The sequence below is a fragment of the Lepisma saccharinum genome, chromosome 5 (genome assembly GCF_977018435.1).
Source record: "Lepisma saccharinum chromosome 5, izLepSacc3.1, whole genome shotgun sequence".
NCBI lineage: Eukaryota > Metazoa > Arthropoda > Insecta > Zygentoma > Lepismatidae > Lepisma > Lepisma saccharinum.
Window position 1 is genome coordinate 49,808,481 of NC_139233.1, and position 22,609 is coordinate 49,831,089.

The 22,609-nt window shown below is 40.2% G+C and overlaps 1 protein-coding gene across 2 annotated transcripts in view; it reads right to left on the minus strand.

The window, feature by feature from the left end:
• Positions 1–628: 628 nt before the first annotated feature.
• LOC145988360 (uncharacterized) overlaps positions 629–22,609 on the minus strand; it is a 320,576-nt gene continuing 298,595 nt past the window's right edge. The window contains exons 1-4 of one of the 2 annotated variants that reach the window (XM_083123236.1): positions 6,804–6,861; positions 4,046–4,116; positions 3,016–3,223; positions 629–719 (exon numbers count right to left, since the gene is read on the minus strand). In XM_083123236.1, the coding sequence (XP_082979362.1) occupies positions 3,040–3,223; positions 4,046–4,116; positions 6,804–6,821 (273 nt within the window). In that variant the 5' untranslated portion in view covers positions 6,822–6,861 and the 3' untranslated portion in view covers positions 629–719; positions 3,016–3,039. Of the gene's footprint in view, positions 720–3,015; positions 3,224–4,045; positions 4,117–6,803; positions 6,862–22,609 lie in introns of those variants that run through there. The other variant, XM_083123235.1, reaches the window with a different exon arrangement.

Here is a 22,609-nt window from a genome sequence, read left to right on the forward strand (position 1 = left end):
GTCACTTTGTGACTTGCATAAGTAACGGTTTCTTCTTTTTCAGACATCCTGTTGTGGATACAACTCGTTTCCATTTGTAATGATGCAGACCCGTGAAATATATTGGGTAAGTAGACCAACTCGTAAACTTAACATATGCTAAACCTGTATTAAAATGTACAGTATGTTCACGGTTTTTAAAAATTATTTCCGTGATAATTTAAAGGTTCGATTAGGGAGGGAAGCTCTGTCGCCTTCAATCCCTTTATTCCGCCTAAAGCAGTTCCACAAGCTGTATCATACATCTACTGTCGATTGGGTTCCAAAATTAGTCGGTGGACTTATGTTGCTTGTCGAAAATACTTACCCATCCTCTGACTCAAGAACGTCACAGTTCTGGTCCCGCCTGGTCGTAACGTATCTTTTCCAATTTTGGACAAACTTTTTGGAACACCCTGTACAACGTCGTAGTTTATACATAATCTCGAAGCATCGATGATGCATGCATTGCAACCTCGATATGTTTGATAATACATCAAATCTGCATCATCCGATAGTATCGAACTTTAATACCGAAAACTCGATATCTAATCGTTATAAAGGTAAAGACAAAGATAATACCACTCATGTGACCAACGAGGATGACTTTATTATTTATGATGTACAAATGAACACACTACAACAATGAAGATACTAAACTGGTTCCTGAGACGTAAATCTACAATGCCTTCGCAGAGCGCCTGAAAAACATTAATTAAAAATATATTATCAGTGAATCTGTAGCCATGTGGCACAACAGGGAACAAAGTTTACATTACATGCCTTCATAATTCGTTTGTTAGGGAACATTCCACAGTTTTGATTTAACGCAATTATTTTTATAATTTAGAAGTTGGCGGGAACGTGTACGACTTTTTTAGTTTCATGTTTATTTTTTAAAGAAACCTTTGCAGATATTGCTGGAGATGGAAACTTTTTACTGGCTTCCTTTCGCGCCAAAAGTTCATTGTTGTAAAACTTGCATAATAAAGTACTGTGAAGATTTGAAAGTACGTAGTTGTGTTGATGTTTATCTCGCTAGCAATCATTTATGCCAAGCTTTCTTCCACTCAAATTTCACTGTTCTACCTTCGATGTTATTGTTACAATTATCTTTTCAAGAACACTTCCTTCTTTTAATATATATACACATAGCTTTCAGGGTGAGTGAGAAATCAGAGCGAGAGAGAGGGGGGGAATATTTTCACTGCCACATGTAGTATACACATAGAATAAACGCCCAGAGGAAGTTACAGTCCGCAAAGGCTGTAATCACTTGATGCTCAAACCCTTTACAGACAGTTTGAAACATTTATATGTATGGGTAAGACTTCCTTTGGCAGGACTGACAACAAAAAATCATCTGACATTGTAATAATACTAATTACAACTAACGGGACCCAAAAGTCCCGAGCCGGCCCCCGTGGCGGAGTGGTTAGCCTCGCGCTACGACTCCAGGCCTGTGCATGGATGTTATGAGTGTCCATTCATCAATTTCAACACACATCCCCATCTTCGCAAAATAGGCAAAAGTGGCACAAAAAGCGAAGTACAATAAAGCAAATCAATCTATCTAAATGTCCCTACAGGCCATTAGCGTCTTATGTAAATACAGATAAATGATATAGCAGATGGTTATAACATACATACTCCCTTCAACACTTACATGCAAAATCTAAACCCTACCTGTTACACGTTTCAGAATATACTTCTCAGTAGGCAAACATATAAATTAAAAGACAAATGAGCAAGAAATAGTAAATAAAAAGAGTCATCACTCTTGACACGCCTAGTTTAGAAGTAAGGAAAATACATAAAGATGTTTTCGAGGAAAGTAGACATCAGAAGTCTGTCGATCAAATTTGCTCAAAATAATTTTGTAACCATATTTATATGAGCTAAGGAAAACATATTAAAAATTCTGGGGTACTTACAGTTATTTTAACACCTAACTTTCATAAATCTGAGACTACTGCACTCTTATGTGGTCAATATGGCTGCATTACTGACGCTTAGGTCTAAGATATTGTTTACTGCTCCCTTGCATATACTTCCAGCAGCGCCTGCCGAGTCAGAAACCAACTGTGCCATGTAGCAAGCGTGTGTAGGATGTGGGACTTTAAAGTACCGACAGGCGATAAAGGGTTGATGTAGATCCGAACCGCTGTGCAATGTGCCTCCACCAGAGATCGAACCTTGGATCCCTTGATTACAAGCTGACAATGTTACCAGTACATTTTCGGTGGGGTCTGGTAGAAAAGTAAAAGAGTGTAACGCTATGAAAGGGTAAGAAAATGAAACCAGAGAGAGACAGAAATAAAGAAGCGAAACAGAGGAAAGACTGGAACACAATAAAAGATTGAGAAAAAGAAGGGAAACAAAGAACCTGAGAAAGAAAAGGAGTTAAGAGAGAAACAGGAGACAGAGAATGAAAGAAGGTAACAGAGACATAGGAAAGAAAGATGGAAAAGGGGAGTATGGAAAGAGAGAAGAAAAGAAAGAAGGAAATTGAGGCAAAGGTAAAGAAAGAAAGAAATATGGGAAGAGAGAGTGTGGAAAAGAAGGAAGGAAACAAAAAGAAGGAAACCAAAAATGAGGAGAAGGAAGGAAGAAAAACAGAGAGAGAGGAAATGAAAGAAACAATAGGGGAGTGGGTACAAACAGAAGGCAACAAAGTTATAGTTTGTTTTTAAGTCCACTTTATGCACAAATAGGCTAATCGGGAACGGAATGTATAAATTTGGATATTTAACCACTGTGCAATGTGCCTCCACCTGGAATTTTAAAAGTTAACTATAGTTGCCATTACCGTTACTCGATAAAAGAAACTGTTATTTGTGACTGCGTTGTAAGTAACGTAATTTCCCAAAGCCGTACAGCGCAGATTCCGACGTAACAATTGAGTGAAATTTGTAAATGCATCAGCATGACGTGCTCTACAACACTTATCATAATAAAACGGAGAGAGATTTTTGTGGAGGACAAATTGTTACTTACGCAGAAGGTGAAGATGATAATGCTCTATTGGCCTTCATCCTTCTTTTCTTCTTTCTTGTGGTAGGTGTGGCTTCCGTGGTGCTTGCTGTGGCTGTCAATCTTATGCTTGTGTTCCTTGGGTTCGATGTCGTGGTCGTGCACATGATGATAATGATGCTCGTGGTAGATGTCGTGGTGGTCGTGCTTGACGATCTTCTTGTGTTTTGATCTGAAAGAAATATGTGACGTCACTGTTACGTTATTGATGAATTTGGAAATTTTGCCTCGCTTTTTCCCACCTCTTTAGATTAATTGTGACAAGATGATTGGGTAAGAACCGAAATTCAATTGAAAAGTTGCCAAGTATACATTAATGGGAAATATTTAATAGAATCAGGGTTTGTCATTTGTCTTGAAAGCTGTTCTTTTAAGGAACCACATTGATGCATCGCAGTTCCCCTGAAATATCCTGCACACACACTAATCCTTAGCCAAGAATGGCAAAATTTTTCATAAATGCCTTTGAAAGGCACGTTATTTCCGACACATATCTTACAGTTTCTTATTAAAAGAAAACATGTTGCATTTTGTAATGTTATCTAAGTTATAGTACAGTGGTCACGCTTTGTCGTGGTTTGTTTATACGTTTGTCATGATAAAGCTTATTCTTCATTAGTTTTCATATATTACGACATACAACTTTTTACAGCAGAGAGAAACTTATACATTGAACGATCCTCGTATATATTATTAATAAATTTATGGAGAGACGATGCCAGAGGCATCATTAGCACAACTAAGAAAGAAAATGAAATCAGGTATATGACCGCAAATGCCTATAAACAAGACACACGTTTTAATGTGTATTATTATAACGAGAATTATGAATGCATGAAAGTGTCAATTTTGCTGTTCGCAAATAGATTCCATTAATCGAAAGTTTCAATTTATGGTCACTTTCATCAGATGGATGGCATTCACGTAGCCTGCTCATAATTGAATCTCAATGGATACGCCTTCCAGTAACTTAGATGCAAATTTCGTTACCTACTCTTTCTTATCGTCCTTCTTCTTGTCTGAATCTTGGGCAGCTACTATCACAAGAACAGCCACGAGGAAGACCTGCAAAATAAACAACAACGAGTTTCAAGGGGGGTTGCATAATCAAGGTTCAGTTGATTTCAGTTTAAGTTGTTCATGGATGCAGAACGATTTTGGAAATTTTTGTCTACACCCAGAAACCCAAATGTGTCAAGTGAAATATATTGATTGCACTAATACACAGTGTGCAAGTTAACGTGGATCCCCCCCCCCCCCGAAAAACACACACACACAAAAGTTATCCCTGGCAGAAGAAAATTATTTTTATCCCTGCCAGGGATATTTCTATCTCCCTCAAAGAAAATGGAATTAAAAGCATGTAGTATATTGTTTCTTAACTATGGTAAAGACAATTGAAAAAAACATTCTGGAAACAGTTAATAAACTTTTAAATCAAATTGAATCCTACCGTTACGAGCTAAGGTTCTGTCCCAGGGCTGGTCCCTGGAGACACAATTAAGGGCGCTAAAATCTTAGCCGTACCGGATTTCACCCTCTGTGTTTGAGGGTAGGACCCGTTGACCAACGGGCGACGAATCAGAGGTAGAGCAAGTAATTAACGTAACCCAAATTGAATAGCTATTTGACTGAGTTTTATTTAGTAAGCTATAGCACTTCAATAGAATAATAAAAGGGAGAAGTTAGGGGCGAATGGATTAGCACCATAAAGGGGTAGATACTTATCTCCGGATCGCCTGGACTCTGGAACGGTCGGCTGGCCTGAGGTGTCTCGCCTCTGGACAGGCCCCTGCTTGGGCCCCACGGCTTCTGGGCGGCCCTGTAGTTCATTCTCCGCGTCCGGCACTCTCGCGCTCTTATTATCATTGTTATTTTCATTAATATTTTATTAAAAGTTATTTTACTTTACATTTACTAGTTATCTTATTGTAATCATACACGTCGCCATGAATTAGCTGAAGTGCACACATTTCGACCTACACATACACAAACATGGCGACGATCTTTTTTTTTTATTTTATCTACAATTTCTCTTTTTCTCACTACAATTGCAATACTCCACTATAGTGATGGAACTCGAGTGCTCTATACCTTGTCCACTTCCTCCTAAAGGAAACGGGACGGGACACCGAGGGCGGAACACCTAGCCTCTGGGGTGGAGCAAACGACGAAACAATACAACTAAAATGGTCTTCAACCATCAACTCACCTTCTCTCGGTGGCTGGTCCAGGAGCCTAATCATACCTTAAAAACCCACTATATTAAATAGAGCACTCGAGCCATACAAATCCTCAATTTCTTAGATTCTGGTACCACAGAATCCGGTACTTGCAGCCATACCAAACTACAATATAAACTGCAAACACTTTCATCCAGAATCTCCATCTCACGAAGAAACAATTGTGTACTGTAATACTGTGTCCATACACTATTTTATGTAATCATTTCATGTATGTAGTAATGTTATCTTCTTGTATACTTTCAAATATTGTAATGGGAAAATTTAATAAAGTGGTAGAGCAAAACAATAACGGGGGAACCGTAATTCGAGCAAAAGACGTCCCAGTTTATTCACAGAGGAACTGGGACAAAGCGTATGCCCTCGAATGCATACGGGTGGAGGTTTGGTAACATTCGGGGGTTCCCCCCTTATTGTCGCGCTCTCGCGACCCTATCTCGATCTTTGGCGTCCTCGTTGGCTTCTCCTCCTGAAGCAGGTTGTTAACCCCTTTTATAGTGCTCTCGGCAGTTGGGAGATGCTTAGGATAGGTCTTCCGGGTATGGCCGGTAACGCTACTTCATGCCTGAAATTCTATTTTTAAATAGCCCATTCTTTACTTGTCTACATTGTCGTTGGTTAAAGAGTTTTTTTTTCAAAAAGGATTTTCTTTTTAGTATCATGGTTGATGAGAGCACTATTGTATATACACATTTGTATACCCAAGAAACCTACCCCCCCGAAATGAAATCACAAATACGCCACTGAGTGGGCATCCCCTCCCACCAAAGTAAAAACCCTAATTCGCACATTACTAATTATGTTGCGCAGAGCTAAGAGAAATTTACAGAAATTATCAAAGCTGATGTATTTCTGAATCGTAACACACAGAACTCGAAATGCATGAAATTAACGATGATGGACTTTTGGTGCATCAATTAACACGACTAAACGTGTATTTTTGGTTTCTTTGAAATGATCGTGTGTGATCTTCTCAGTTGGTGCATATTTTAGTGTATCAGAAAGAACAGCAGCTGACAAAAGTACCCTTTGATGCATTTCTGTGTGCATTTTCATGCATCAAAAGTGCATCCTTAGCAGTTTATACACTTTAATGTGTTAGTGTGTTAATTTGAACTGAAATATGTAATTTCTGCATAGTCGTCTGTACCTACGCCGCTTTAACTGCTTCGTAAGCAGTTAAAAAAAAAAAACTGCAACCAACCCCTCCAAAATTACTGAAATCGCACCTATACTAAATATGGCCAATCTTGATGGAAATCAAATGCGCCCATTATATAAGCAGTTTTTTTTAAAAAAAAAATGCAACCAACCCCTCCAAAATTACTGAAATCGCACATATACTAAATATGGCCAATCTTGATGGAAATCAAATGCGCCCATTATATCAGATATCTTAATTTTCCGGCGTGTGGTATATTGGAATGCATTTTTGAAATACAATAAGGCTTGCCTTGTTACACACAGGTTAAAGCAAGATGAAGGCGAAAGCTCTCATATTATCCTTACCACTGCAATCCTTGCCATTGTTGCAGGCCTATTGTTGGATGAGAGGGTGATCTGAGAGCCAATAGAGCACTACTGTTGCACTGCTCGAGAACTTATCAATATATATACACAGAGGCAACAAGGAACACTCCCCCCTCCCCCCGTAACCATTCTTCACTTAACACATTCTAAGTTTGCGCTAATGACGAATCTCCCACTCAACAATGACCACATCCAAACAAATTTCCCTTTTGTTTTGAAATGCACGATTTGGCAATTAGTGTTTCCTTAGTGTACTTTCAAAATATTAGCTGCAATGGATCACGGAATCTTCCCTCGAACAGAACCATTAATGGTTCCCCATAAGGAATGTAGAGGGCGTTGCAGAACTTCAAGGAGTACAAAACCTGAGTGCGTTCTGGAATTCTTCTAATGCGCGTGAATGAAATTGACACTAACATTGTTGTGATTGAAGAAGCATTGTTGCCAGGATATCTGATGCATGTTTTCCGTGCCATGGTATATAATTGGTGAAGGGGAAGCTGTGCTTCTCTCTTACTTTAATTAATACCAACTCGCTCATTCAGTTCTCCCCAATGCAATAGTCATAGAGGTTTATTAGCTACCCCCTGTACTTGGTACGAAAGCGAGTAGATAGCACGTTTGCATCTCCAATCTCATTTTTTTTAACCAACTTTGCAAAAAGGATTGGTTCCTTTTCTTGTTTGTATCGTGTACTTCCAGCCCAAGGGTTACTTACCCAGTGCAGTGTTGCCATATAAAGAATATTTTTTAAAAAATTCAGGGAAATTCAGACTGAATTGTAAGTCATTGACACTTCCGGGTTTTAACAACCCGCTTCATTTTCAATGGTTTTGGGTGGGGATGAGTACCCCTGAGTCACCAACCCCCTTCACTCAAGAGATCCTCTAGGGGGCCCGGATTCGATGCCTGGTGGAGGCACATAGTGGTTCGGATCTCACTTTAAACTTAGGTTCAGTCCCGATCAGCATATCAGTGCATAAAGTAGACTAAAAACAAAAACTCAAACTCAAAGAGATTCCTCGCTGAAATTCTCGGCACGCCACTGTCCCCTAACCGAAAATCAGGCAAGTTACAGCCGTGGTCAATGAATCGTGGGAGCCAACTCAACCGATTTCCACCTGTTGGTCCAGAGTTCTCAGGAACCGCGACAGGTGGCTCTGCTCACTATGCCAGGTGGCGCAAAGATCACAATGAGCTCCATCATTGCCACGTCTTTCCTTGAGGAAGGGGGAGGGGGATATGGTCTTTTAATAACGACCTCACGAATTATCACATCAAAAGCTGGGAGGCTGGAGATCTCTCAAGCCGGCCAAGAAGATGCCCAGACGTTTGACGCAGGTTGTTAACGATGCGATCTCATGACTTGCGGGTTTCGCATGAAGGGAAAATGCAGGGTGTTTCAAAAGTAGTCTTCCAGATTTGCCAAGTTTGCCAAAGTCCACTCTAAAATCGAGACGAGAAAGAGACAGGACACATTGAGATATCTGTATGGCATTGTATTAACGCTGTCGCCTCAAAATCAGGAGGTCTCAGGTCGATCACTGGAGGAAGCATACAGTATACGACCCGCAAACGCCCTCATTCACACATGTCTTCGGGGGGGGGGGGGGGAGGTGAGTTCTGCCCTCATGAGGGTTGCCCTTCAGATGGTGAACACCTCTGCTCGAAACCGGGAACTTCAGTGGACGTCCGGGAGGGGGCAAGGGGGGCCCGCTTCCTCCTGGAAAATTAAAGTCAACCAAAAATTATATATTTCACACATATAATTTCATTTCAGCGACAGTAATACATGTTAATTATTGCAAGAGCGTTGCACGAACATAAAAACTTTAATCTGAAGCAGTGTTTTGAGGGGGGCAACATTTACATCATTTGCCCGGCCAGGGTGCGAAATCATTAAAAACTGGTGGGGGAGAAAGTTCTTCATCTACAACCCCCCTCCCCCACAAACATGTGTAAATTATACGATACATTTTTGTAATGTTATGAAAAGTAAAAAAATAAATTACTAAATTAAAAATATATTATTATTACTATTAATTAGCCAAAAATAAATTAATTTGTTACTTTTATACATATCAGATATTGCAAAGCAACTAATTAATTCCTTTACTAACTGGTAAAGATGTTAATAAATTATGAAATAGTTTAAGTGGCTTTATTAGGTGTAAGTTTTTGTTTAGTTTGTGCTTTATGTTAATATAAACCAATTAGATTTCATAGTTATTATTGTCTTGCATTCTTGTTTTACTTTCATTGTGCGTATTGATGCAGATTTGTTAATGATCTCGTTTTCGATATTATTCTTAGTAAAGTATATTTGAAATTAAAAGTAATTTCTTATTTTTTGTTTGTTATAACAAAAAAACTCTCCTCCCCCCCGAAAATTGTTAGTGGGGGAGATTTTGGAGGCCAAGATTGTTGATGGGGGGAAATCCCCCGTCTCCCCCAGGATTTCGCACCCTGTTTGCCCCTCTGTTAAACCATGTAAGTGGCAAGATCGAAAATCATCCACTCAAAACGCTCAGCCACCGAGGTGGCAAATCCGAGTTACTGCTAAAATCTAGTCAGTTTACCGGAGCACACATTCGACATTCTCAACATATCTCGTGAATATTTCATCCAGACCCTTACCACCTGCTTACAGGCAAACCGCATAACGAAGATATATCATTGCTATGTTTTGGATGTGTAAAGATGTGCACGATACTCGCTCAGAATTACGTGAAAATAATTCATTGTCCGTAAGTGCATCGCCATGGCCTCAAGTGCATTTCTCATCATTCTTTTCACTTGGGCGTTGCTTTATCACGCGTTCAGTAATCGTAAAGTTACACAGCGTGGTGACAGTGCTACGTGTGGGAACAATTTTTCCTTTCTGTGGTCGCACGTGGTGAAGCACGTGTGAACTCACACTCAAACACACACGGAACTCGAAATGCATCAACTCAAGGTTGCACCAAGTGGTAATTTTGGTTTGATTGAAATAATCGTACCTGATCTTTTCAACCGATGCTTTTTTTTTATTTTGCATCACACAGATTAGCAGCTGATAAAACTACCCTCTTACCAGTGGCGGCGATTGGGTTCCAAAACTGGAGGGCGAGGTGCCAAAACTGGGAGGGGGGCAAACACAGTACATTTCCTATGTAGATGAAGTTTAGCATAGTGTGGGTGCAAAAGTGGTGAAAAGTAGGGAACAACTGCCCCCCTCGTCCCCCCCTAATCGCCGCCACCGCCTCTTACGCATTTCTGCGTGTATTTTTATGCACCAAGCGTGCACCATTAGGAAATTGTACACTTTTGTGGATTGCTGCTTTTGTTTCCAGTTTTGTACAAGTGCACTATCCTGTAAAAATATACACAGCGTACCCTCTCCTGTCTCATTGCATTGCATGTATTCAAAGGGCTCCGAACCGGGCCGGGAGGGGAGGGGGGTAGAGTGAGCTTAAGCTCTCTCGGAAAATTATTATACGTAGATGGAAAAAATTCGTGACGAAACCGGGACGGCCTTTTACAAATCGTGACAAGACGAGACTAGATCTTTCAAGACCAGGGTCTCACTTATTGCACACGCCTCTAGCAGCCTTAGTGTTCTGACGTCAGCGCGGAATGCTTTCCTTGTTAGGTTGAGCTTGTTAGATTTAGTTCTCGTTGCATAAATGATACATTCGTATTGTATGCATTTATGCCCAGAGAACTTAACTTAACAAACCTAACCTAACAACGAAGGCATTCCACGTTGACGTCAGAACACAAAGGTTGCCAGAGTCTTATGAGATAAGTGCCTCCCCGATGGCGCAATAGTAGCGTCGTTGCCTTGTGATCAAGGGGTCCCAGGTTCGATACCCGGCGCAGGCACGTAGTGCTTCGGATTCCACTTTAAACTGTAGGTCCAGTGCCAATTGGCCTTACTGTGCGTAAAGTGGACTTAAAACACCAACTCAATCAATCAATCTTGTGAGATAGGTGAGACCCTCAAGGACCATTGTCACTACCATTTAAAGATTATGCTCGTGTGTATGTGTGAGGGGACATGTATCGGTGGAAGACATTATGAAAATCGATTGATGGATTTCAAAACCTGCCCCCCCAATTTCCCCCACTCCAAAATAATTTACAACGTCCCTGTAAGAGTTACGAGACCAACGGAAAAACATAATGGAGAGTAGCAGTAGGTAGCATATAGATCTTGCAAAGGCTTTTGATTCTGTGCGTTTTGGAAGCTACATGAGCCATCAGCCAACTAATAGGAAGGGATTGGAGGATTAGAAAACTTATATGAAATCTGTGTGTGGATCAAGAAGTAAAACAAAAATAAGCAACTTTAAACTGATTGATGCGAAGTAGAATACGAGTCGGACGATGTGACTTTTCCAGATGATATTAGTTACGTTTAGAACTGGCTGAAATGTAGTTCAGAGAAGTGAGCCAGGTTATGGAAGTAAATAGCTCACATAAGGAAATGGATGTAATATTTAAACGGCATAGTGACAGGGGCAGAGATTAGTAACTGTAAACAGGAATGGGGATGACAAAACGGGGACTTTCAGGAGGAAATGTAAGTTCAAAAAATGGAAAACTGTCAACTAGCTCCGGATAAAACTGAAAATCAAGAAGGTCGAATAGAAGAAGATGGACCGGGAGACAGACTTTGAGGAAGACGGATTATGGGAAATGGAAGCTTTGAGGAGTGAGTAGATGAGACAGCAAACTGAGAAGGTGAACGTTTGATGAACAGTGATACATAGACAGATGATACCTTCCTTGTCAGTTAGAAGTGATCAGGGTTGTAGTCGAGGGTATACGGTGGTATATGCCGTAATGTTCAGAAGGCCCACCAGTTGACCAATTTCAACTTCAGATATATGTGAAAATTCTCACGTGCCAGTTCCGACGACACAATGAAAAATGCAAGGAACAAATGTTTCCCGAGAGCGACGATAGATGGAAGCACGCCGTATAAAGAAGAGCAGAGTTCATTGTAGAAACTAGGAGCGGAGAAGAGCGATTATATATATTATGCTAAATGCAAAACACATAAAGGAAGAGCCCGACCCTGTGGCCGAGTGGTTAGCACATCGCGCTGGGACGCCAAGGGTCCCGGGTTCGAATCCCGGTCGGGCTTGGTTGTTTGTGAATGTCCATTCATCAATTTCATCATTTCATCACTCATCCCCATCTTCGCAAATTAGCCAAGAGGCACAAAACGCGAAGTAAAATAAACTAAATCAATCAATCAACATAAAGGAAGAGTATAAAAATTATAGAAGGAGTAAATAAAATGTTGTAAATAGCCAATTAAGATAATTAAGAATATGCTCGTATATGAAACAATTAGGAAAGTTAATAAGTGAGCAAATGAATTCAGAAATGTATCTCCTTTTTGATCCTAGTGATCAAAATTTGATTTAATACCTCTGACGAGGAGAACATCGTCAGCTTTTGTGTTTGTCCGTCCCTCGGTGGCGCTGTGTTCAATTAGACGCCCCGAAGCACTTACGGTTGCGCTCCTTATTAGACGCACTGGGCCATAGGCAGTGAGTGCATGCTGTTAGCGATCCTGGGCTATTCCCCTTTTGGTCGTTACATAGGAGGTGGCTACTGTCAGTTTAGTCGCCCCTAATCTTTCTTTAAGTATAGCTTGTGTCGTTTGTATAATGCCAAAGAAGCGGGGAAAACAAGCGCATATATGTAATAAATAAGATTACGCTTTAAAAGGAAAGACAATAAATTAGAAGAAAGAAAAGAAGAATAATCCTTTTCCAAAAATAGAAGGAAGAAAAGAAGAGGAAGCCTTTTCCCTAATCAAAGATAGAAAAGAAGAAGAAGCCTTTTCCCAAAATAGAAGGAAGAAAAGAAGAAGAAGCCTTTTTCCCAAAAATTACGAGCAGAAGGAAGAAGAAGATTTCTTTTCAATTATTTATATATATATAAAAAGAATATAACCGACGTAAATTTGGAATCAATAAATATATATATATTTCAATGTATATACAAGCTTCGCTATATATTTTCTCTGTATTGTGTACAGTTTTCAGAATATAGATCCGCATTTAACTATATCCTCTTGGCTATAAAACGCTTTCTTATTTGGAATTCTCGAATAAAGAACCTATCCCCTGAGATTAAGATATATGTAGCCATGGTATAAGTTTATTTTAAGAAGTGCACTAGAGGGACATTGCAAGATGTGGTTGAAAAGTCCCATGCTGCAAATGACACTAATTCAAGAATTTGTGCAAAACGTTCTAGTGAGAAGTGTGGTGACGTATCAATAAAGACATCGAGTAGTGATGTCCAGACACCTTCAAAAGAACACTTTATTGTCCGCAAACTGAAAGTATTTCTTTCCAAGTTTTAATTTTTTTAGTGTTATTAGCTGTATATAACTGAAAGTTCACAAAAGCAATATCAACCAGAAAAAAAATACAATCATAATCAGTATCTACCATCAGTGGCATTTTTTGTAGAAGTTAAATCATTTCATCCATATATTTAATTAAAATATAATCCAGAGTTTATGAAAGCATAGTCACCACTCAACGTTTCAAAAGCATATAGCCTCTGATACCCTCTGGATGTGATGATTCGTTGTAAGAGTGGTATAAAAAAGGAGCAAAACAATTGAAGCGAGTATGACATGGCAAGATAGAGAAAAATTAGCTTGAATATAGTACTCTCATCATTCAGGAGCTACTCCAAGCCAAAAGACCCCTTCTTGCAAATTGCATCGAGGCTTTTTATCACGTGCAAGCAGACGGTTCCCAGCTAAGATCTTCCTGCCTGTTTCCCCCTGCGCGAATAAAACTTAATCTTTTTTTTTAGCCGCCGGAAGACCCTACGACGTGACGATCCGTGCCTTCCACCGTGCAACACATTAGTGCCTTCATCACACTCACCCCCTCTTCACGAACCTTTTCATTTTCTTGGGAGGCAAATATTTGTTTTCCACCCTCCCCCACAAAACTTCTTTTTTTGTTGTTGCTCCTTCCTCTTATCCGTTGCACCCTCCTTCAGTCATTTCCTTAATCCGTAACATGCATCGTTGCCAAGCTTACATGGTGGTTATGCACCAATGAATCCTCGCTTGCTATCAGTGTTTCCATATGCAGAGCAACTTCACTATACACAGGGAATTTAAGTTTTGGTAATTTTTACGTTGCCTTTTCTATTAACCACTACGACGATGTGTTATAGCGAAAGATACTGAGTTAACGACGTAAAAAGAAATGTACAGCGGCCGGATATATTTTTATTACTACTGATACAGGTTGATAAGATGCCACCCAACAAATGTCAAACATGTTAATTTCTTGAGCGCTCTCAAACAGATCCCTTTTATTTTTGCTTCTTCTGAACGCACAATAGAGTGCATCCATGAAAGATTTAAAGTGCAATGACTGTGTATCTTTTTCATAACATTGTGAAGAGGAAGATCGAATTTATAGATATGACTCAAATAGTGAATGCCTGTTATGCCATCCCAAATAATAATAGAACACACATTCAGGGGGGGATTTTCTTTCCCAGGTTGGGAATGAAAATATAAATGTAGAGCCTGTGATGAAAAAATAGAAGGGGGGACATTCCCTAGCTCCCCCACTCTTCAATTCGAATATTGGTTATTGGTTGCCAAACATAAACTTCCTTCACAATAACATGAAATTCTGATATCGTACATTTACCACTGTGTATTCTTCATCACTGTACCAAATCCCCAACCAGTCAAAGTGCATCTAATATCAAGATCTCTGTGTACTTTACTTCCTTTCTGTGTGTATTTTCCATATTTGATGTCGCTTTTCTGCCCCTTTAGGCTAATCGCGACGTTTCAGATGATGAGAGGAAAATGATGGTGGAAGGGACCTTCACAAAGAAAGGGCCCACACCTTCGTCATAAATAGAACCTGGGACCAGCTTCGGTGGCGAGATTGTGAGACCAACGCACGTCCATTTCGTAAATACGCTGTACAAACTTGTACTGTTACACATTGTGTTTACATTATATATATTTCGAGACTACGAGACTGACACGTTTCCTTCGAGACTATAACAACAGCGATTTTTATGAATCAAGACGTGACCGAGACAGGTGTTTTACATTTTGTTTCGTTTTTCTTTCTGGTTCTGGTATTTTTTACCTTCGAAGGTGGCAACACTGCCGCCATCATTAACGCCAAAAACCGCTCAACCCTTCTCTTCTAAACGTTACAGTCTCGGACAGACGCAGTTTCCTGCCAAAATCGCCGCCGAATTACATATCGTGGCAGAACACATGCACGCACTTGGGGACCGTTACCGGAACATGCGTGCCTGCTTAAATTTCTAGGACGGGAGGATTACTTAGCACGCACGTCAATTTAAGGGACCCTAATCAGTTCGTAGAAGCACTAAAGCAAGTCCGCCAAAACTACGGTCCGCCAAGGTGTTGTATGTGCCCCACCTTAGTATCTACAAAATTTAAAACAATTGGCCCTCGACCAATCGTCGCTCAAACGGCTCTACTGACCCTGGAAAATTTGGGTGCACCAAATCAGTGGCGTGCCCAGAATTTTCAAAAAGGGTTGGGGCGATTGCGAATACATTTTCTGGTAGTCAGTCCTCATTTTGTCATTTTTCCTGCCTTTGACGTTATTTTTTTTTAGGAATACTGGGCCAAAGGGGGTTTATGACCTCAACCCACCTTAAGCACGCCACTGCACTACTTACGCAGTCCTGGCAACCAATCCGTAACCTTGGAAATGCCAGCGAATTTATATTGAAAGAAAAATGAAAGCTTAAAATATCAGTCGCGAGCATCAAACTTCCCGAATATTTTTTTTGTATAAAAAAAAAGGTAATCCTGACCTTCATTTATGCTAAAACAATTGTTATCATTATTTTACCAAAGCCGTTGAAGTTTCCGGCACGAACCCTCCCCTTTCACCTAGGCTGCTGCGTCACTGGGGGAAGTATGCGATGTGATTGGTCGGTTTGCGGGGTTGTCTTAACTACACGTCACATCAGGCGCTCGAAGTATCTAATCATTTTACTGTGCCGAAACAGTTACATTAGCATAAAAATATACAGGGTTAGTCAAAATTATGTTAACATTAAAGGGACAAACCAATCCATTAGTGTTAACATAATTTTGACTAACCCTGTATATAATCCCGGGTCAATCGGCACATCTCGCAGTAAACTCCTGACCACTTAATTTCAGATCCTACAGCACCGCCGGAGCATGGTGCTGATCGCATGACCTTAACTGTGGCATATCTTTTTTATTATTATTGTGATCCAACATTATTATTCCGGAACATTTCTCATTTTCGTTTTTGTACTTTGTATATTAACCTGAGCCGCGGTGGTCTAGTCAGTAGGGTGTCTGACTGCCACACAGGAGACCCGGGTTTGATTCCCGGGGTGGGTGATCTAAGGTCGGAATTTTGCGGCCTTGTCCCCGCATAAAACAGCTCTCGGACTCACCCAGCCTCTACTAAATTGGTGCCTGAGGGGTAACGGCGGCCGGAGCGTGGTAATGATAACATCACTTCCAAAGTGGCTGATATCGAGGCTGGTGTGGGGCCCATCCCCTAAATGTGCCTTCGTGGCACGGTACTATGTGCACGGGGAACTTTACCTTATTTTGTATATTAAGTAACATTTTGCTGCAGTACTTCAGAAAGTAATCCTTACATAAGCGCCCTTTTAGAATTATATTCTCTATCCGCTGTAAGAACGAAGGTAATGTAAATATATACACGTGACTTATGAGAAATCCTATTGGTTGTTTGAATATTGTACATATGAATATAGTGCATGTCATCACTCAACGTAGCTGTTACATTGAAGTTGTATTATCAACTGTACAGATACGAGCAACATATTCATGGGCAAAGTAACACCAGATCTAGCACAGAAGAAAGGGACTATTTCTCAGAACTCACGTAAATTTGTTTGTTCTCGCAGTGAATGGATCCCGCTCTTGGAGAAGGAAACTGTAGAGTGAGATTATTTTCGTAGCATATCTGGCTGTTCTGTATTCGCAACATAGGAGCGAGTCACATCTTCTGAAGGCTCCAATAAGCAAGCGAGCCGATGGCGTCATCTCAACACACCACCAATCGCTAACCCTTCTGCTTAGCCTCTAAACACTTGGTAGGCTCGCCAGCTAGATCAGATGGTGTTTCGAAAGTAATCGGACTATCATTCGCTCTGAAGCAGATGTCTAAGGTGACCTTGCTCAAGAAGTAATCTTATGGAGAAAGTACACATGGCTTTTCATAAGCAGATGTTTCTGATAGAGATCCCAGACTTTCCCCGGATGCGATTTTACAAATCCCAGCTTTGCAAAAAAAAAAAGAATGTTACCTGCACCGAGCACATATTGACCTAGTAGATCGGATTGGGAAATGTGGAACGAGAGAAAGATGGAAGACAATTGTTTCTGCGACAAAGTCAATCAGAAGTTGATTCCCAGGAACAAGAGACAAGTAAAAAAAGTCACCACAATAGGCGAAGAATTTCAAGAAACGTGGGAACTTATTAAACACACACACACACAAAAAAAATGTAGCTCTCATCTCGAACCGCCCGATCGACGCTTCCTAGATTCGGTTCTGCGGATGTTGTGATCTTGATTCATGGAGAGACAATGGAAGTTGCATTCTCCAATTATCTTGTTCCACAACCATTGTTTTCCATGGTGTTGCAGATAACTTGTCGCATCCCACGGACAACAATGGACTCATGTCAAGCGGGATATCTTTCCTGGTACTCTCGAGGAACAGTTACCTCTGTATTGTCCTCTTGATATGATGGCTGACCTAAAGACACATTGTCGCTCGACGAATGCTTCTCGACTCGTAACAGTTACAAGGAAGCAAGCTTCTGTAAGGCTTAATGGGTACCGTGTAAACACACAGAACATGAAAATTGATGCGAAATGAAGTAATTCCTATTAAATTGTTGAATGGCGTTTGCTGGAGACCCGTAAATTCATTATAATTCTACGGTATTTACCGCATTTCGCTGTTCATTGACCGTTATCTTGCTCACGGCTTGCAAAACAGGATAACGTATGAGTTGAGGGACAGGTGGGTGACAGAAGTGGCAGACGACGGAGGAAACAACAGCAGGAAACGGCGCAGAATGTGAGAAGTGAGAGAACGGCGAGGAAAAGCGGTGACAGACTGAGGAAAAGATAGAGATTCCGTATTAATCATAATGGTCCTGTAGTACCTCGTTGGTGAAATGGTCAGTGTAGCGGGATACGAAACCAGAAATCCTGGGTAATGCATGGATGATTTTGTTAGTCCAAACTACAAACATTGGCGAAGTAAACCGAAAAACTTGAGAAAGAAATGTGAAGGGAATGGTAACTATATTTCTATATAGAGCATAATATTTTCAAACAAATTGATAGTGCTCTCTAGCCTTTGGCGAGAGGTCCCGGGCTCGATCCTCGATCCAAGACACAAAATGTCAGTGTTTACCCAGCATCATGTGGACAATTGAAGGGGGGTGGGTGGGAGCACCTTGATGGAAATAGTAGCAGGCTCCGGTCACCAAAACCTGGAAAGAGCGACGAAGGGGTTCTATGCGCTCGCCACGTGTCCGCCGTTTGATGGGGCATTTACACTCAAAGAGATATTGAGTTAGATACCTTAGAGATAAAAGGTCGGCAACGCTTGTTTCCAGCCGAATTTATTGTCGTGTAGGCTAAGCAGGACTGGGGCTACAGTTTAACGTCTCATCCGAACCACTGATCAATGTATCTCCGCAGCAGGAATCGAAACTGGGACACCTTGATTACAAAAGATAGCATGTTGTATTGATTCACGTACAGTACAGCTTCAAACTACAGCAACTGTACGGTACTTAGGAAAATAAACTTCACATTTTATTCAGGGAATATATTTTTTTGAACTCCAAAACCGTCTGCATCCCACCACTAAATATGCTTTTGAACGCGGTTCCAGCTATTTCAAGAACGAACTTCACTAAACTGTAAAGGCGGCCGACTTGGTTATTTAAGAAAAGGCATTCAATTTTATCTCAGTTCGGTACGCGTAGCATGAAAGGCGCCGGAAGCCATTCCACTCAATTCGCTGGGATGAGTTATGACGTCATAGAGTAATCGGATTTAAGCGGCTGCCAGAGGCCTGTACGACGCTGATAAGAACGACCGGGAAACATAAATTTAGGGAGGCATCTGAATTGAGACCAGAATGGGTTCATTTTTATTTAGGGTTTAAGTTTTTTTCTTTCCATTCTTCCTTCCAAGGGAGAAAAAGTCAATTGTGGTGCAGAATCAGAAAGATGAAAGAGGTCTAGATATCTTGGGAACCATAGACGAAAAATTTCTGAGTAAATTTACAGCCTATGGGCCAATGTTCGTTGTTATCCATCGTCTTAATATTGGACGCTATCTGGTATTTTATACGATTCGGGTAGTTTGGTGTCACTATGTATATTGCTTACGATAACATTGAAAAATCCAGAATATTGTGATGCACGTGAAGCAAGTAATTTAACGATATTATTAACCAATATTAGTTATAAGACTCTCCTTGATACATTAACTATTGCTGCGGTCGTGAAATTTTGAGAATTTTTACAAACAATCTAGAGTGAAAAGTGGACCTTACACATTAAGCAAAGCAAATAATTTTCTTCTTCAGTGGTGCTATTTCCGTAAAAACAAATGCTATAAACACAGGTTTGTATTAATTCCCAAGAAAACTAAAGGGTTTCTGTGACGGGGACATTTTTTAAGTAACCTTCCGCACATTTTTCTATTCGGTCTTGTGAGTGACATCACTGCGTTCACTTCGTGATTTATTTTACAACTATCAACACTTCATACATCATAGTTCTGTCATAATCCATGTTTACTTTTATGTAATCCTGGTGTGTTTTATGCATTTGAATATATCTGCATTCTGATTATGTACATACAATCACTCAGTTTTTGGTTAGAAAGAAAGAAGCTGGTAGCTATCAATGCAGACATTGACACGAATTTCGTATAATAGCCAGTCTTGATTGGTACAAAATGCTAGTTTACAACTTAACATTTTCTTGTCGTATACATTGTATGGCAGAGATTTGCGATTATATATTTCGAAGATTTTTGTTGCTTTCTGTACCGTGAAAGGTGCCAGATACATGCTAATGTTGAACTGAGGAACGTATTGTGACGACAACTAATGGTTCTGTATAGATGTAGCTGTTTGTTTGTTTTTTTCCTCGCTGCGAAAAATAACATATTTCAGTGCCAAGTTCTAAAAATTATTGTTCATCGTTGTATTCTCTCGTGCTTATTTACTTAGGCTTCTTGAAACTAACGTTAACCTGTTTCGCATAGGTTTGAGAAAGCATGACATGCTTGAATATATCACAGTCTCCTAATTTCATTTCCACGGTTTGGTTTTTGCGGTTTATAATAAGTTGTTTGACCTTTTCTTACAATACACCAAACATTAGTGGTTGCTGCTGCCCTCATGCCCTTCATCCAATCAATAATCTCCACTAATTCTCATCGCGATTAGCTTAAAGTGGCAGGAAAGTGAAGCAAAATAAGAAAAATGGAAATGCCAGCGATTATATTGCTCGCTTTCTAAATTAATATAATTTTCCCAATGAAGAATTAGCATCATAGCATTAGTTGTTACATGCCTTTCCCTCCCAAACGCGATACCTAAGCTGATCACTGTGTGACGTATAGTCTACAGAAGTTTATGATTCGGTTCTTGTTCTCATCAATACAAATGTAACGGTCAATGACATTGTAGAGCTTTCAAAGAAGTGTCCCCAATAACATGGATAGTGCATTAAAAGATTCTAGAAATAGACATTACTTATAATCCGATGATGATCATCTTGTGTTTCTAAATGTAACAAGACCAGCCATTATATGCAGTGTTGCCAGTGGCATAATAGTTATATGAAAACGACATATTTAAGGTTGCAATAAATAATACTAAATAACATTTAATAATAATAATAATAAAACTAAATAATAATAATAATAAAACTAAATAATAATAATAATAAAACTAAATAATAATAATAATAAAGGTGCGATACATCTGAAAGCACCTCTTGATGGCTGGTACATATCTCCACACCTGTTTCTTAGTTACCTTCGATGACACTTTTATTGGTACATTTTAATTTATTATGTAACGTTTTCTCGTCACATATTTAGGTCCTCCCCAATGGCGTAGTGTTAACGTCGTCGATTTGTAATCAAGGAGTCCCGAGTTCGATACCTGTGAAGGCACAGTGGTTCGAAACCCACTTCAAACTGTAGGGCTATGTCCAGTCCCGATAAGCCTTTATGTGCATAAAGTTGACGTAATACAACAATTCAAATTCGTCAATATCTAGACTATGATGATGACGATGTGGTTGGATTTTTTTTTTTTTCAAATTAATTTATCAGGATTGCCGAATGTCTGAATCAAAAGATTGAAGCAAATCAATTTCTAATAAGATAGAAAGTAGAAGTAGGAAGTGAATGAAGCAGGATTTTTTAGATTAGATTAGATTAGATTAGATTTATTTTCTTTTTGTGCGAGCCATAGGCTGTACGCACTACATATTTTTGATTTTTCTACACTATTTTGTTACATTTAGTCTTCGTTTAAGCTGTCTCTTACTTTGTTCCCTATATACACATTCTTCCCCTCCCTCGGAAGATCTTCTTCCAGTCTTTCTCCTCACTTCTCGTTTCCTGCACTCTCACCAAAACACGCATACATGTTGCTTTACACACACTTACACTGGAGCATGATCACTCATTTCGCTGCCTTCTCTAATAGCTTTCCCCCGCCGTTCTCTTACTTCCCCCAGGTATTTCCCCACTTGCTGCGCCGCTTCCTTTATCTTTATTCTGTCGTCTACCACTTCTATCATCTCCCTGCCTGTTAAGTTTTTCATCCATTTGTCCCTTAGGTCACGTGTAGAAGGGCAGTTCAGTAGGATATGCTTGTCCGTCTCCTCCCCATCGCACAAAGGACATATCGTTTCCCCTGCTTCGTTTCTCTTTCTTAGTTGTTTCCATCCCCCTAATCTGAACCATGCCAGCGCGCCTCTTTCATTTTTTCCCACGACCTGGATATATTTCGCTTTCCCCCATTCTCTTACTCTTAGCTGTTCCCTGATTGAGGTCTTTGTTTGGCAGTCTGCTATTATTTCTTGCCTGTCTATGTCGAGTAACCTGTCCCTGATTTGATTTTCTGTTGAGATGCCCCCCCTTCCTCCCTCTTCCCATACCCAACCCATTCCGCTATTATATAAGAGATTTTTCACTTCCAGGCCCAAGCTGTAAACGTTATGCTCTCTTGTCTGTATTTCCAAACATTGTCCCCTCAGCGTAGTTTGGCCCTCTTGGGGAGGCTGGGGAAACCTCTCGTCAATTGATTGGTGAGAAGGAATGCAGTGTGGCAAGCGGGAAGCTCGCACCGTTTGGAGCGCCACCTGGTCTCCACAAGAGGAAGGAAGTTACTTGAACAGCAACTGTGAAGTTGTGTTACGTGGTGGCATACATGCGTATTATGATTCTTGTTCTAGTAAATAAATTGCCCAAATCAGGCTTTAGGAAAATAACGCAACTAAAGTAACGGTCATTAATTTTATAAACAGTAACGCGTCACCGTCAAATTTGCTGATATAAGTACCTCGAAAGTAACGCAATAACCGACAAGTGGAGTGTTTAGAAGTTACTCCTTACTTCCGTTTAGGTTATTTGTACGTAGCCTTTCTGCCACTACTGGCTGATCGCGACGATG